The 17861-nt window shown below is 40.2% G+C and overlaps 1 protein-coding gene across 2 annotated transcripts in view; it reads left to right on the top strand.

Moving 5' to 3' along the window:
- The first annotated feature begins 10364 nt into the window (after positions 1-10364).
- Positions 10365-17861, top strand: part of LOC124285427 (limbic system-associated membrane protein-like) — a 50701-nt gene continuing 43204 nt past the window's right edge. Inside the window, exon 1 of one of the 2 annotated variants that reach the window (XM_046721649.1) lies at positions 10365-10901. In XM_046721649.1, the coding sequence (XP_046577605.1) occupies positions 10832-10901 (70 nt within the window). In that variant the 5' untranslated portion in view covers positions 10365-10831. The remainder of the gene's footprint in view (positions 10902-17861) is intronic. The other variant, XM_046721650.1, reaches the window with a different exon arrangement.

Below are 17861 nucleotides of genomic sequence, written 5' to 3' on the forward strand. Positions count from 1 at the left end.
GAACATGTTCCTCCTTCAACAACATCCATGTTCCTCCTTCACCAACACCATGTTCCTCCTTCACCAACACCATGTTCCTCCTTCACCAACACCCATGTTCCTCCTTCATCCTCTCCCCTGTTCCTCCTTCACCATCACCTATGTTCTTCTTGACCTTCACCCCTGTTCTTCCTTGACCTTCACCCATGTCCCTCCTTCACCTTCATCCATCTTCCTCCTTTACCTTCTCCCCTGTTCCTCCTTCACCTAGGTTCCTCATTTACCTTACCCTGTTCCTCCTTCACCTATATTCCTCATTTACCCTCACCCATCTTCCTCCTTTACCACCACTATATAGCTGGAATATTGTGCGGCGTAAAACTAAACTCGGTCCTAGAAATAACGCTCAATCAGGAAGACAATGAAACCAACACTTGGTTGAGTTAAAATACCACATATATACAATTTCGCCTAATACATAAATTGCACTATTCCATAGTTTCAAATCTGCTCCGGTTCACAATATAGAATCCAGTAACAGGAAGGAAAATCGCACCTATCGTTGTGAAGCGCGTGTGATTGGCCAGCTGTAAGTTCAGTACTGTCGTCATACCTATATCATCAGTAGACATTTGGAACAACAAGACGACAATGCCAGACAACGTCAGTAGGTTGTCACCGATTATCTCCAACGAGAAAGCTTACGGACTCTGGAGTGGCCAGCTCAGTCCCCTGCCATGTTCCCAGTGGAGCATCTGTAGGATGTTCACTGGCGGAGAATGAAGAGCCAGCACCGCCAACCAGTTGAAGCCTGGGGTAGCTCTTCAGGCGGAAGGGTGGACATACCAATAGAAAGTCAACTGTACGCGATCAATGTGTAGTGTACGTATAGTCCAGCATGAGAGAAACACCATAACACGATCGACGAGCCCGAATATATATGTTGACACACATTAATCCTCATTGCAACTTCCCTATGGTTTCATCCCTTTTGTCGGAATTATACGTTCTCCAAAAAAGGATACCAGCAGCTTATGTCCCAGTGTTTCCGTCGCCTTGATGACTGCAGGGTTTTGCGGTGCAAGATGTGCTTAAAGTTACCCTACGATATTTAAGTGGTCGATAGACGTATGACAGTTCATTTATAAGATACACTAGTACTATTCCTTCCATGTTATTTTCGAGTATGACATTGTTTGATACAATTACTGGACAAACACCAAACTATTTAATGAAACGAACTCGTTCGTCACAAACCAACTTTTTCTATGTTTTAGTGCAGAAAAAGTCACAATACAATCAGCACATGATGTATAAAATTACTGAAAAAAAGAGTTTTAAAATATTTTTTCTTAAGCATTTTTTGCGTACTGCTTCGTTTGTAATGAAGGCGTTTTGTTTTTGCATCACGAATTTGTATACGCCATCTCAGGATTGGACTTCATCATACAATCAATCGATAGCAATGATTACCTCCACTTTAGGCTAGCCAAAGATAAATAAACTTAAATTCATTTGAGACCAGCTGGAAGGCAAAAACGGTAATGAAACACGACTACTGCTGTATGGGGTTGTGAGCCGTTTGTCATTAGATCTGAAAGGGTTATCAAGTTACATATAATATCAAACATCACACAAATTCTACATGTACAGAAAAAGAAGGTTGCTTGTAGGAGTTTGTTGAAGTTGTAATCAGAACGATATTACTAAATGTTCCTTGCCTCATGCACGTTGAATCTAATTGAAAGACAACGGTGTCCTATTTGGAATGATATGGCTTTGTGGTGGGTTTCTTGGTGCAATAGTGGTAAATGACTAAACAAGGGCTTCTGAGAAAAGAGGTTTTAGACATTTAAAAGCGTAATAAGGAAACTGTATACATCTGACTGAGCTGCAAGCTGAATACAATTTGATTACTATACATCGCTGACTGTACATTGGCAGTTGTTCAAAAACATGCTCCACTTGTGGCCTAATTACCAAGAAGAATCGGTCATAATCTCATACAGGCATGTGTCGTGTCTGGTGGCTGAGAAGGACAACAAGTTTATCGTCTTCAGATATCCACACGGTACCGTTTGGTTTTGGTTTGGTTGTTGTTCAACGTCGCACTCAGCAATATACCAGCTATATGGCGGCGGTCTGTAAATAATCGAGTCTGAACTAGATAATACAGTGATCAACAGCATGAGCATCGATCTACACAATTGGGATACGATGACAGAGTCAGGGAGCCTGACCACCCGATCCCGTTCGTCGCCTCTTACGACAAGCATGGGCTGCTGAAGATCAATTCTAAACGGTATCGCCACAAAGCGATACCACGATATGGTCATCCGGTATTATGATGCGCCATGTCCATAAAGCCAGTAATATGTATTTGGTCACGAGATGTGGTAATAGTTCTCGCCATTCGAGATAATATACAGAATGATTGTGAACATCACATAATAACAAATCCATTTCTTTACATACACAGAAATCGTTGGACGGTCTTAGCGAAAAGTGTGCTTAACGAAGGGTACAAGTGATATACAGATTTAGCAAGCACGGTGGTGAGGTGAGGTGAAATTGGGTTTAACGTCGTGCTTGAGAATATTTCGCTCATATGACGACGTGCATGCGCGTGTATGTGTATGTGCGGCTGCTTGTACTAGCCCAGACTGAAGCTGGTTTTATAGTGCTAGCCCACTGAGATACCATGCCGCAGTGAAGCATGAATACCCCACTCAGACACATTATACTGACTCTGAGCCGATCCAGTCCTTGTTGTACCCATTTATGCCGAGCGCCAGGCAGGGACCAACAAGTACCATATTTTAACGTCTTTTGGTATGACGCGGTCGGAGATCGAACCGGACGGACGCTCTAACCACTACACCACGGAGGCGGTCAGCAAGCACGGTGGCTCAATACACTTGTAAATGTAATTCTAAAACGAAGTTCCCTCAAGGTCGCAGAACCGAAGGCAGTCTACCTGTGTTTTTTAAACAGCTAATCAGCGGCAAGACGACTAATCGATTTGACTAAGTAAATCCTATAATTATCATTGAATCTTCTAGGCTAAATATATGAGAAAGTTACTATGATACACATAAACAGAGAATAGGTCATGGTGAAACAAAATGATATAATTATATAGGAACATATTTTGTCTATATATACTGAGAGAAAGAAATAAAGGATCAAAGGAAAATTCAAGCGTTCCTTTAATATTTTCCAGTTTTCATCACCATCTTTGAATAGAGCGGTGGGAGGAAATCTGAGAATAAATAAAGGATCATTGCCATGAAGTGGTGATCCCTTATTTGTTTCCCTCAGTATATTTCATATTCGTTATGCTGCAAAGTCCTAAATCAGTTAGGAATTGTTTTGTGTATGTTTAAGGTAACGAGAATTCACTACCTCGGGTGTCAGCTTAAAGCACTGCCTGTCACCTCCTGCCCCAATACGAAATGATAGTGCCGATTGCAATTTGTGGAATGTTTGCTCACTGGCATTGGAGTGCAAACAGGGGATGTTGGCCAACATTTTCATATTGAACGATGGTGTAAGCAAAATTCATAATCGGAGCAACAATAACTTTGGGAACTTTAATCTAAATAACCTTGGGAAGTTGACTTAAATGGCACTTGGTCTGTTGTTCAATCCGTTTGAGAGATCACGCCCACATCATTGCGGTGTCACCTCCAGATCTGTCGATTGCCAAAAACCGTTAGTGCGCCTTTGCTTCCTCATCGCTTCTCAGGCTACAACCTGCATGCGGTGCAGTTGACAGTACCACTGACAGGCCGTCAAGCCAAGACGCCCGCCTCACTGATTCACTCCCCACTGCGGTCAGATATTCTTGGCAGTTCTAGAATTAATATTGTTGTAGAAGACTTTGTAAAACACTAGTTTGGTAGGACAGAACTCAAAGTATTTTATATGTCAGGTGGTTTTATTGCTTATGTTTAGAGTCCTCCACCTTTGATTACACAATGCCATTTAGAAAGTGATCAAATGTAGCATATGTTATATTTGGGATTACACTTTCTTTGTATAGTACAAATTCTTGTACTCTTTCTTGTACAGATTCTTGTGTGCTGGCGATTAGGAGCCTGACTCTGAGGGTGTGGGTTCGAATCCTGGATGGGACTCAACCCAACAAAAGTACAAGAATCTGTGCTTTACTAAGAAAGTGGAATCCCAAATATAACATATGTTCCAGCGCCTATATTTAGATCATTTTCCACCGCCAACCGTATTATGTCCATGCATTTGAAAATTGAAAACGTTTCACTTTAAAGTCATTTCTCAATGTCGTTCCCTGCTATGGTAGTGTCGTGTCGTTCTATCGCTATGTGGTGACATTCAGACCTTTTGACGTTGCATGTTATCACAATTTCGTTTGTGTCGGTGTCGCAGTATTGAAATTCTCATGTGGATATTTCGGGGATAGCCACTCTCAGCCACATTAATGTTTTAATGATTTGAAACAAAGAATTTTTCTTGTGGAGAAAAGAGAACCATCATTTTAGAGCGTTGTCGAACGCTGCCACAATTAAAAATTTATATCACGAATTTGATTCGGCAACTTCTCTTTTGTTTAATATGAAGCTGTTAGCATTTGCTTCTGAAGATTTCTGTCAGTAGCTAAATGTGTCTTAAATGTACCGCCGCCATATAGCTGGAATATTGCTTAGTGCGGCGTTAAACTAAACTCACTCACTTAAATGTACCGAATCCGTGTTTTTAGTAAAAGGCAACTAAAGGGAGTAGGTGATAAGACTCGCTGACTTTGCAATTACAATGGCTTACGCTCATGCTGTCAATCACTGGATTGTCTGGTGCAGACTTGACTATTTACAGACTGCCGTCATGTAGTTGCCATGGAATATTGCCGAGTGCGGAATTAAACAACAACAAAAAAACTAAAATGAACACGATATATAAATAAGTGACTATTTTCACTGTGCCGGTGATCTAAGACGGCATGGCGCCCTATCTATCGACCTTTAAGTCTATTTTGTAAAGACTGATATACGGAATACTTCTACAGCAGTGGTGGCTTTTGTACGTTATCAAGTGTTGAAAATGTCTGTTTAACACTGCTTTACGTTTGTCAATGAACATTAAGGATTTATACATATTGGGTGTTTTTAAGAAGCGTGTCTCGATAGGCATTGTATTTACGACAGAGAGTATCATATTTCGGGCAAATACGACGGAAATTATCTACTCATATATTCTGTCTACTTGTGCTGTCGCAAAATTTATACACTCCATTCAGACAGAGTGTCAAGTATTCAGGTATCATAAATACCATATGTGAGGAATAATTCTTCATAATGTCTTCGTTAAAAGCGTCATGTTCCAGACGATATTTCTCTCCGCGAAGTATCTGTAGAGATTAGACAGGAGGACTGCTGTGTCAGAGTGAAACCTTCCATGTACCATATAGTGCCAAATGTGTTTCCGCCGACCATCCAGTGATCAACAGCATGAGCATCGATCTACGCAACTGGGATACATGTGTCAACTGGGATACAAGTCAGCGAGCCTGACCACTCGATCCATTTCGTCGCCTCTTACGACAAGCATCCATTTAGTCGCCTCTTACGACAAGCATGGGCTGCTGAAGTATTCTCATCCGGACAATAATTATATTAATTCATACCAAGGTCACGTTCATATTGTATGCTTACAGATAAATAAAATAATACATAGTGAACATTGTCAACAGAGGTGGTAGAACAGGATAAAATCTTTACATCCACGTGTCATTATTGCCATTCTAGTTCTGTGTGCACATTTGTTCTTCAAGTATTCTGTATAGCTGCATTTCCATGCGAGGCACCCAAGTTAATATATTTCAATTGAATGTATTGCGACCAGAGATAAATGAAACAGCATACTCCCTACCACAATGCCTGTAATATCAAAGTGACATATTGTGCAACGTGGCCCGATATTTGATGCGAGTAACACATTCTGCATCATGTGCTTCGCGAACGAGTCTCACTGAAGCCAAAAACTATCATGAAAATGTTTAAAGCCAAGGGCAATATGGCTGAAACCGTGAAACTTCAATCATTCGTGTGTTGACGGATTTATAATCACGCTTCCAGGTCTGCTTATTTAATGAAATTTGAAAACCGGTTTGAGTTCCTATATACTGTCTGTTTCGGCATAATCCAGCCAGTGAACACTGTATTACAACATCATGTGTTTGACGCCAAGCTCTTCCAAAAACAGGAGTTGTGGATTGCTTCAGCTGCAATGAAATAACACACAGCTGTAACATAAAACGATCTGGCTTACATGGAACGAGTTTATAAATTATTCACACGGACGTGGGGACCCCAGATGTCAAAGATCTCACACTTAAGTGATAAAGGTGATTACATGTCCACAATAAGCTTGTAGCTGGTGTAACTTGCGGTATCGATTTGAAATAACTGATTGTAAATTGGACCGTTATTCATAAAAAAGAAAGCGTTTTATTGCAGGCCATGATGGCCATATTTCACTGATATTGGTATCCCTGTAACAATGAAACAATGGTTGATATTAATGACATAGCTAACCTATTCAATTCAAACAGTTATTGTTGGTTCAACAAATGGAGACGATATGGAAACACTAAACAAATGAAATCAACTTCAGTGGTCGTGTAAACTGTCAACAAAAACTATTTGGTTAATAGCATCTGTTATCTTCAACCAGTAAGGTTTAACAGCGCTTTGAACATTACATCAGTTACACTGTCGTGTGTCGGCTTGATTTGAAAGAAAAGCGTAAAAGAAGCGTGGAATGTTCCCAGGTTTGAGTAAACAGGAGCATCGTTATGCTGAGGAAGGAAAGAATCTGAATGACATCGGATCCTGGTACGCAAGGAATGCAACTTTGTAAAATTAATCAAATTGAAGCCACATAGAGCATGAAGGACCATTACTCAAATAATATCCTAACTTATCCCAATTTACTGATACAACACAGAAGTATTATCTTCAAATGTGATGCGACCACTTACGTTACTGAAATACTTGTGGATTTGTAAAGATGGTTCCTCAATATAGACTCAGACTGGGTCAAGATTGTTAGTGGGCCTCTGGTTCAGACGACATGAGGATGAGGTATCGAACAATTTGATATATTTGTGAGTTGAGTTGAGTTGGGTTGGGCTTTACTTCACATCGGCATTATTCCAGCCATATAGTGACTAGATCAAGTTTCCATTCATTACCATTTTAAGTCCAAGGTCCAAAAGAGTTATATTTTAAAAACACATATATCCATTACAGACAATACAAAAGCAAGCAATTTGTTATTCTCTTTACAGAGTTACAATTTATGATACAGGTCAACTGATACATTTGTGAGTGAGTGAGTGAGTATTGATTTACACAGCTTTTAGCAATAATCCAGCAATATCACGGCGGGTAGACGCCAGAAATGGGCTTCACACACCGTAACCATGTGGGAAATCGAATCGGCGTGACGAACGAACGCTTTAACCACTAGGCTACCCCACTGACATTTCCAAATACACAAAAACTTCGAAGACAGCACTGATGTAAATATGGTTCTGTTTCATACACACTTCAAATGCTCGTTATGAATTATTCATAGGTCACACTGTTTTCAGTGTGATACATTTACTTCTTTGTTGAAACCAACACATGCTATTTTTTCGATGACATGTGTCAACCAAGTCAACGAGCCTGCCCACCCGATCCCGTTAGTCGCCTTTTACGACAAGCATGGGTTGCTGAAGATCAATTCCTACCCAGATCTTCACTGGTTTCACTGTATCGAGTGGGATTTGCTCAGTCGTAGTGATGACACCCCCGCTATAGCCGATCCATCGGTGTCATAGTGTATCATGTCGACAGCAAGACAAGTCCGGGATGTGCATAGTGAATACAGACACTACTGAAACATGTAATGTAATGGGCGACGATTACCCCAGTTTGTGTACAGTATATATCAACATGGCGATTCGTTAGGGGCAGCTCAACACGTGGCCGTCGACAATGAAGATGATTCGCATGTGGAGGTGAGGTGAGGTGAGGTGAGGTGAGGTGAGGTGAGGTGAAATTGGGTTTAACGTCGTGCTTGAGAATATTCGCTCATATGACGATGTGCATGCGTGTGTATGTGTATGTGCGGCTGCTTATACTAGCCCAGACTTAAGCTGGTTTTATAGTGCTAGCCCACTGAGATACCACGCCGCAGTGAAGCATGAATACCCCACTCAGACACATTATACTGACTCCGAGCCGACCAGTCCTTGTTGTACCTTGTACCTTGTTGTAATGCCGAGCGCCAGGCAGGGACCAACAAGTACCATATTTTAACGTCTTTTGGTATGACCCGATCAAGGATCGAACCCGCTCTCCGGGCGGACGCTCTAACCACTACACCACGGAGGCGGTCGCGCATGTGGACCCGTAACTCGCACTCCAGTTGCCTCATGGAAAACTTCAGCCTTTCGATTCGCCGTTTGAGCTCGATTTTGTAGATCTTGGTTTCGGAGTAGTCGAACACTCGGAACGGGGTCGATCGTAAATAGTTTGGGTTTGGGGACCTCTTCCACAGCGTACTAATCATGGACATATTGGCCACTACACGACGACTTCTGCCAGTTTCAAGTAAACCAATAGGCCTGTTTCAGACGCCGCATCGCTTGTTCACACACAAACGATGAATGAAATCAAGTAGGTCTCGATCGTATGATAGGTAAAATTCATTAACGGTAGGGTACCTTCCTTCATATGATCAAACTAAGGAATGCCATCCTACTGACGATTGTGGGACTACTGCGTACTACACGTACAACTATTGGTTGCTTTGTGTTATATTGTACAGATATAAACATTCCTGCACCGGATGTTTGTCGTTAACACTTATTCTAATGTATGGTATGATCCCCTACTTTTTTCGAACACTATATGTACATGTCTATCTACTTATCCATCCATCCACACACACGCACGCACGCACGCGCACACACATACATACATACATACATACATACATACATACACACACATACATACATACACACACATACATGCATACATACATACGCACACACACATACACACACATACATACATACATACACATGCATGCATACACACACATACACATATACATACACACACAGACATACACACACATACATACATGCATGCATGCATACATACACACACATACATACACACATACATGCTTACATCCATGCATCCATGCATGCATGCATGCATACATACATACATACATACATACATACATACATACATACATACATACATACATACATACATGCATACATACATACATATACGCAGTAGTCTATAACCCTACTATAACAGGGTAACTGGTTTCGTCAAGGGACATGTTATCATAAGTGTGACTTCCACTGCAGATATGATGAGAAAATATTTGAAAATATGACATGCAATTGAACATAATCTCTTACTTAGCATCATTTTCAATACCGATTCAAAACCTTTTGCTTGATAGCTAGCGTTTCATTACAAACGCTTTATAGCAGAATTTCGGAATAAACTGGACTAATTACTCAATAGTGAATTAAGATATTGATCTAACACATTCAACGTATAACCTATAGCATCAACATTCAATACTTCTGCGTCGCTCTTCGTCTGCAGCGTAATCATGTAATACCCCAGAGCGTTGAGCACGATGCCGCTTCATAACCTTTAAAATATTTCCCAAGCCTCAACTGAAGTAATGTAAAATGTTTAAATAGAGTGGACAGGACGTTGATATATGGATGAAGCCTCAAGGAAAACCCTTAGCATTAGCACATAAGCCTTATTGGGCAAACGACCAGATGAGCAATAGAAATTGAAAGCAACCTACTGTTGATGCCGCTACTTTGTACAGCTTTACAATTAGCTGTCAATGCTGCATTTCCTTTGGAGGCAGTACTGATGTAAATAAGGTTCTGTTTCATATACACTTAAAAATCGATAGTTTCTCTTTGTATATTAAGACTATGAAAAATGTATTGCAATCCTCAAGTTGGGTCTCTTCTGTTCTTATAAAAACACTTGGCTCGATTGGTCTTAACTTCTCGACTGGTTATCCGTACCGTTGTGACCCATGATCAATGATTCAGTGAGGAGGTGAAGCTTAATGACTCATTCCAAATCTGTTTAGTCTTTTCGTCTGGGTTAAGGGTAAGGCATTAGTTATGGAGTGACACAAAGGCATGTTGTATAACACACAGGATGTGTGATCTCCTATAGGAAGTTTCAGAGTGAGCATGTAGCCAGGCGGACAGAAGTAGTTTGTGCACCATGCAGTACAAATGTATGGAAACGGTTTGAGGGAACACGATAAGCTCGTAGAGCCGGTGATCTGGGGTATCTTTCCAGTTCCATCACGGAACATGCAAGAACGTGATTTGTTGGCTTCCGCCTCTTCTCGCTGTTCTGTGCTTGCCGTTTTGTGATAGATTATTCACTCTCCTGCCGTGTGTACAGTCAGTTGCTTTGGAGTGCGGGGGTCAGAAGTCAATGTGCAAATTGAAAGTAACCGTGAAGTCCGGAGCCTGTGATTGGCTGTTTGTTTTGGAGCTGTGACACACCAAGTGAACAGGAAGCTAGCATCTATAGGGCTAGCGTGACAACTACTGTGACTCCCAGCTGTGAGCGGCCCTCAGACTGCCATTCTTTCTAGCAAATTGGTTTCATTAACACATGAGTGAGTGTCGAGATAGTAACGTTCATCCTGGCATGCCGCCTCTATTCTGTGGCTGACGACAGCTTTCGGAGCAACTGTTATCTATTGCAGAACTTCGTAAGAGATACTGATTAACCCGTGAACCGTGACAATGGGTTTACTGTTATACATGCAGTCATGTGTCATTGTGACTCTGTGCCTGGTTCCTGCAACATCATTAGGTGAGTGAGAAATTTCATATTTGATTTCGCTTTCTGAATAGTCATTTGTATTTGTTGGAAATCATGACTCCTTTTTTAGATGGAAATGTACAAACACACACACTTGTGTGTGTCTGTGTGTGTGTGTGTGTGTGTGCGTGTGTGTGCGTGTCTGTGATATTTTGTCAAACAGTCTGTATGTTTTATGGAATGTAATCTTATACTTTTAGATGACATAACCACTATGTTACCTTGAATAATGTTCAAATTGGTTAATTAAAGTAACAGCAGTTACTTTTATAAAATATTTTGTCAAATACATATTTTATACGTGTACGTGCATTTTGGGAATTTTTATTTGTTGTAAGAGGTTTTTACACCTTTCTATGGGTGAATTTGTCCGATAAAGAAATGTTTAAGATCAAATTTTCTTTCTAGCCTGCATGGCAGTTTGTGTTCGTATCTAGACACTTGCTGAACACAGATCTTTCGCAGATTGTTTAGTTTTCTCACGTGAAATTCCTCGTGTCGCTCAAACACCGCTGTACCAGATTGGATGTCTGATTACCTTCACGTTGAATATTCATCACATGCTAATGACCACGTGGAGATTACCGTCTGTCAGATTGCGTATGGCTATCGTTACTGCAGATATTCTCATACCGCATATGACTTGCCTCCCGTTGCCGACCTTTATTAATGGCGCAATTTGGCATGATTGATGACTTGGGCCGAGGGTGTCACTCGAGAGGGTCTAAGAAAGATCTTCCGATTCCTCCCATGGAGACGCGATCCCTCTATTCTGAAAGGATCAACCGTCTTCCCGTATGCCAAGAGTCATTGGTTTTTAAGTCAACATAAATCCCTTAATTCAGTTTCTCACTGCCTCGGCTTACTGTGGGCTAACGGCGGGGCCATTGCGTGATGCGCCTTCTGACGAAAACCCCTGCGTTATTGGGAAACTGCTTTTTTCGCTTTTCTCAAGTTAGCTACAATTTTTGTCAAAGGCTCCGACGGGAATCCTTCACTGTTAATCCTAATGGAATGTGTTTGTACGGCACGTTTGTAATTACATACGTTCTAAGCAATTTACAACTTGAACAAACATTAACAAACCTACTTGAAATCTCTTTTTATACCTGAGTTAATGAATTCGCCTTTCTTGTCACATACACCATGCGTTTACGCCGAGGAAATGATCTAAATGGGCGGAGATGGAACGACGTATATTAGCTCAGAAAGAAGCAGATATTGCCCGGAAAAAACGAGACCTCAGCTTGTTTAAAACCCATAGGGCTGCGGATATGGGGTTATTAGTTTTGGTAATTCTAACTGAAACTGAACTTACTCTAATCCGTGCCTATTGCGGTATTGCTAAATTGTTCGTCATGACGTCATGTCTACCTTTGGCAAACAGTTCAAGACGGTTTAAACACAAGGAACGTCATAATATAACATCATCGTGGCACTAAGCAGCCCACCAAAGGTCGTTTTCCTGAAATATTTATCATTCTTTACAGCTGAAGAATCATTCTAACAGCTTACATTAGTCGAAGTATAGCCTCTTTATTTGTTGTTCGTACTAACGGAATATCTATCTTTTATTAATCACTGTTACTCGAACCTTATATTGGAACGATTTCCACGTTAATGTGGAATATTTGATCCGTTACTCATCACAGATCTACTTATAATAATCATCTAAGAATGTGAGTAAATTATGAATGCAATATAATTTAATCATCATTGTATGCGTGAGAGAGTTTAGGGTGTTTATATTATTGAACCTGGTAAAAATGGTCACAAAGTTCAACTCTTTGGAAACCAGCAACTGGACAATCGCACCGATTTGTTCAGACCGGGTGAGCACGAAACCGGGAACACTGGACAGGCAGGGATACCAGGATAGCTGTCGGTAGTGTTTGAATATATACAAAGGATACATCTCTATAGGTACGATGGAATTAGGCATATCACTGCATGGAATGTGGTGTGATAGCTTGATGATGGAAGAAACTCCCAAGTGAGTCTAAGACCTATACCATCTTGTGATGACAAACATGAAAACATCATCAGGGGGAATCCGGGACCGCGAACATGAGCACAAATGCGCCGTAAATATTGTAATACACTTAACGTTGACACTCAGTCTGTGAGAGTTGAAACCGGAACAAGAAATTGATTTAAGGGCGAAAACGATTGCCCATCTTCTTGAACACTCATAATTTAACAATAGGGCTACATCCGCTGATGTTACATCTGAGCATCCTCTTCCTGACGGTGACGTCATGGAGCTGGAACGGCCTACAGTCGCCACTGCGGAATGGCCTTGACCTGTCAGCACTGGAGAAATTTACGTCAGTCGTCTCGTACCGTGTGACGTAAGCACTGTCTGGATTGGTCAAGGGTGTTGTTCATTAACGAGTGCTGGTTCAAATTCGGTTCAAATCCCGATGATCGGATGCGGATGTATCAATGGAGAGGTGATCGATTTGTTCTGGGATACATCCAAGAGATTTACCTTTCAGGAAGCAGTGGCGTCATGGTGTGGGGCGGTATCTGTGGTGAAAGGAAGACAAGTCACATTATCATCAGAGGAAACTTTAAGTAACATGGATGTCTTTCTACGGCCAGATGTCCTTCACCTTTACTGCTCGAATAGTTTTTCAACACCCACAACGTATCTGTGTTACCCTGGCAACCACGCTCACCTGATTGGGCGTCTTAATGTGCGGGACAACGTAGAGCACGAGGAACATACGTTAATGGGATCACAAACCCATCAGTACGTCATCCCGGGGTGGTCACACAAGTTCTCGATGCTATTACTAAAGTGCTGTTGGAAGCCTTCAGAAGCTTATTTTTCTCTTTGTGTGTGAGAGTTAAATGTGTGTGAAATAATATATAATAACATTAAAGAAATTTTGATTGGTTTATGTTCATTCAGTCGAAGCGACAATAAATCGTCTTTTGGCTTGTTGTACCGTAAATGTTCGAATATGAAAATAATAAGTCCATTTTCTCTTTCTCTTTTGACAAGCAGTCCAACTCAAAGTATACTTTAATTATCAATGGCTTTGTTAGCATCAATGAATGACGTTGGTATCTTGTGTCCCGAAAAGGCTTACTACGTGATCGTAAGATATGATAGAAAAATGTGTAATGATCTATATTTGTCCTTTCAGAATGAGATACTAACCAAAAACAGACCATACGAAAGTCCCATTCCAGGCGAAGCTCTGATCCTGGTTTTGGAAAATCAGCATTTAGTTTGATTTAGATCACAAATATCAAGATATTAAAACCAAAGGTTGTCAAACCAGACTTCAGTGTAGACATATTCACAAGGCCATGTTAGATTGGTATATTCCCCCTGTGGAGTCAAGTAAAACATTTGATGTGGTAGTAATTGCTCGTTGGATTATGAGATTATTTTCCAGCTGACTTGTTTTACATTGACGATCATCACAGATGAGTGAGTGAGTGGGTGATTGTTGCTTCAAAGGGACCGGTGAATATTCAGCTTTTAACACCCAGGGAGCCGGTAAATGTGTATCATTTATCACTCCAAACTGATTTCTACATACTTTTATCTATCTGTAGCGTTATGGTTTGTGAGTGAGTTAGTTTTCATATTTTAATCAAAATCATGGACGAATCACGACTGGTGAATATTAGAAAAGGGCTGCGCGTATTTTAACCATTTTCAAAATAGAAAGATGCCTGTCCTTTAGGCGCATGGTTTCACCATCGTCTCTGCTTGATCAGTAACAAGTGTAATATATTTCCGTACGTACTGCCAGTTCATATCCACCTGAACCATTTATACTGGAAGGTTCAATATGTCGTATTTCATTGTTTTTGTGTTCATATATCCTTCACACTACTTTACTGAGAGAGGCATCTGCTAATATTAGGATACAGTTAATTACTTTGCAATAAAAATACATAGTAATTTATTGGATCCATCAAGGGATAACACATAGGCAACTTATGTAAAATGATTTCGAATGATTAAAGGTGTATCGATTTATATAACTAACAAACCGTCCATAGTGCTTAAATGGTAGTATGAAATTTTACTTCGTTTGTGTCAGCAGTTTCTCGCTGCTCTCGTGTATGATCTTAAAAACAAAGTCGTCAGCTGTCAATTAAGCTTCTATTTATAATCCCCTTTTACGAGTCTGTTTAGTAATACTTTGTGGATAATGACATCTTTGATTGAAATGATATTAGCAGCAGTTTATTTGTTACATTAACATTGCACAGTGATCTCTAATATGCATTTTATCAGTTTCATTTCCCTCATTTCAATCGAAATACAGTTTTACAACATGCAAATACGCCGAAAAACTACAATTCCTTAGTTTCATCTTCTGAAAGTACAGTGTATTAAACATATCACATGAATACCTTATCGCCAGAGCAGAGGCATACAGGAATTATAAGCATTGACCCTTCCTGGTAATGTCTTTAAAATGACTCTTCTCGTAACCTTTAACACTATCGCAACCGTCGCTTCCTTTAATGAGTTCTACAGGAGGCACTATTGGTGAGATAATGCTCTTGTTCCATGAACAAGGAAACGATTAAACATGTAGTGTTAGTGGCTCTCGCTGAATAGTCCCATGCATTATTAAGAGTACACATCACGCCTGATTTAACGCTGACCGTTACGGAACCTTAGTCAAATCAAGTACTTCATGTTCGAGATGTGGTTCTGGTCAGATCTTCGGAAGGTTTCAATTAGGAATTCATATACGTCTCGGGTTGCAAAAGCAAATTGTGGATGGGTAGAAATAGGATGCTTTTGGAAACTTTGAAGGAAATCAACTCGTTACTTAGTGAAAGAAGCCTCGGACCTTGTTCGCAGAATCAATACGTTTCTTTTATGACTGGTGAGAAATCATGGAGATGAGCGATACGGGATCTCCGCCCAGAACAAGGACGAGGATGTAAATTGTAATGGTCTTGGAGTTCTTCAGATGATATCCACAATGCTAATCGGCATTGTACATCATGTCTTGCTTATCTCGGTGAATCCAATGGCATTGACATTTCCCCATAGAGTTTTCACATTTCGACTTTATACGTAAAATGTGTATCAGATATTCACGGTGGTTCCTTAAACGTTCTATTTGTGAACAATTTGGTGATGTTTGAAGCATCTTGGTATGAGCATATTAAACTATTTACAGATTAATTCATGGAAATACACCCTATAAACTGTAAACGCTCTTTTAGGAGCTTAAATGTTTAACCGACATTTTCAATGCAGAAAGAATCGATTTTCAGTAAAATGTTGGACACTACCTTGTGTTTCACAATGTTCATAGTGACATTATGGCATGTATGTGAAACCATAACAATGATGACAGCTGCTGTTCCTAAACCGAACATTTATAACTGTGCTTAATATTGAAATAGCAGTCTGTACTTTGTTGAGCAGTGTACGTTCTTTAATCGAGATCGGCTTTGTTATAGACAGAGAGTCATTTAAAATCAGGTATGTTTTAAACACACTAACCAGAAACTCAAAATCGAGATGAAAATGTTTTAAACAGCGTCCCTTAGCTCCGTAATACACGGGATTAGGTGTCGTCCCCGGCGTTTGATTTCATCAAAGTTTCTCTCGAGGCTCAATCTCATCAAAATGAGATATTTTACTCCGATAAAATCCCTCTCTTTGTGAAGATCTGGGAAACTTTCACGCCAGGTCACGTCAGGTGAACTATGAGCACACTTTGACCACACAGTCAAAATGAAGGATGTGTTGCTTTTTGAGCCAATAAGATGTCAGTTTCTAAAACCATTCGGCTTTCTCTCTTTGCCGCCTTGATGCGAAACGTTCTATCTGTTCAAACTAAAACTACCACAAGGCACAATTATACCACCCGCACTACTTCTACTACTACTACTACTACTACTACTACTACTACTACTACTACCACTACTACTATTACTACTACCACTATTACTATTACTACTACTACTACTACTACTACTACTACTACTACTACCACTACTACCACTACTACTACCACTACCACAACTACTACTACTACTACTCTACCACCACTACTACTACTAGTAGTCTACCACCACTACTACTACTACTATTACTACTACTACTAACTACTACTACTACCACTACTACTACTACTACCACTACCACTACCACAACTACTTCTACTACTACTACTACTACTCTACCACCACTACTACTACAGCTACTACTACTACTCTACCACCACTACTACTACAGCTACTACTACTACTACTCTACCACCACCACTACTACTACTACTACTCTACCACTACTGCTACTACTACCACTACTACAACTACTCTACCACCACTACTACTACTGCTGCTACTACTACTACTCTGTGTAAATACCATGGCGCTCAGAAATGAAAGTGTATAATATATCCAGAAGAACAAAATATCGGAGCCGTATTCTTCTGCAAATGGATCACCTCGATTGTGTTCGATTTTGAGATACAAAAATAGAAAATGTTTGTCTTAATGCTTTCTCACTCGTACCAAGAATTTAGAATCTGTTGGCTGATTAGAAACCTTACGTTACTCCTTATAGGGGAGTTCTCCTCAGATCTGTAGAAAGGTATTGTCTCGGTGTGAAAGATCTGATTTCAATGAGATTGTATCGACATTCTGTGAAGACGATTGTGATCGAGTGTTTTCGTAACTTCGTATATACGGGACAAGGATCCCTTTCCGAAACAATTATTATTAGCATTAAGTCTGCGTTATAGTATGCAAGTTAGGATCGCCTTAGGGCAAATATCATGGTTGGAACGGGATTCTGAACACAATTAATTTCATATACATCTTGAGATGGATTTGAGCAAAATTGAGAATATTCATATGTTAGAGGGCATATCATATATGTGTGTTTCTAGTTTCCGAACACACAACATGCTTTAATCAACATTTAACGAGGTATTTTAACCAATATGT

Source organism: Haliotis rubra, unplaced genomic scaffold (assembly GCF_003918875.1).
Source record: "Haliotis rubra isolate DU_JTF1 unplaced genomic scaffold, ASM391887v1 Scf36, whole genome shotgun sequence".
Classification (NCBI taxonomy): Eukaryota; Metazoa; Mollusca; class Gastropoda; order Lepetellida; family Haliotidae; genus Haliotis; species Haliotis rubra.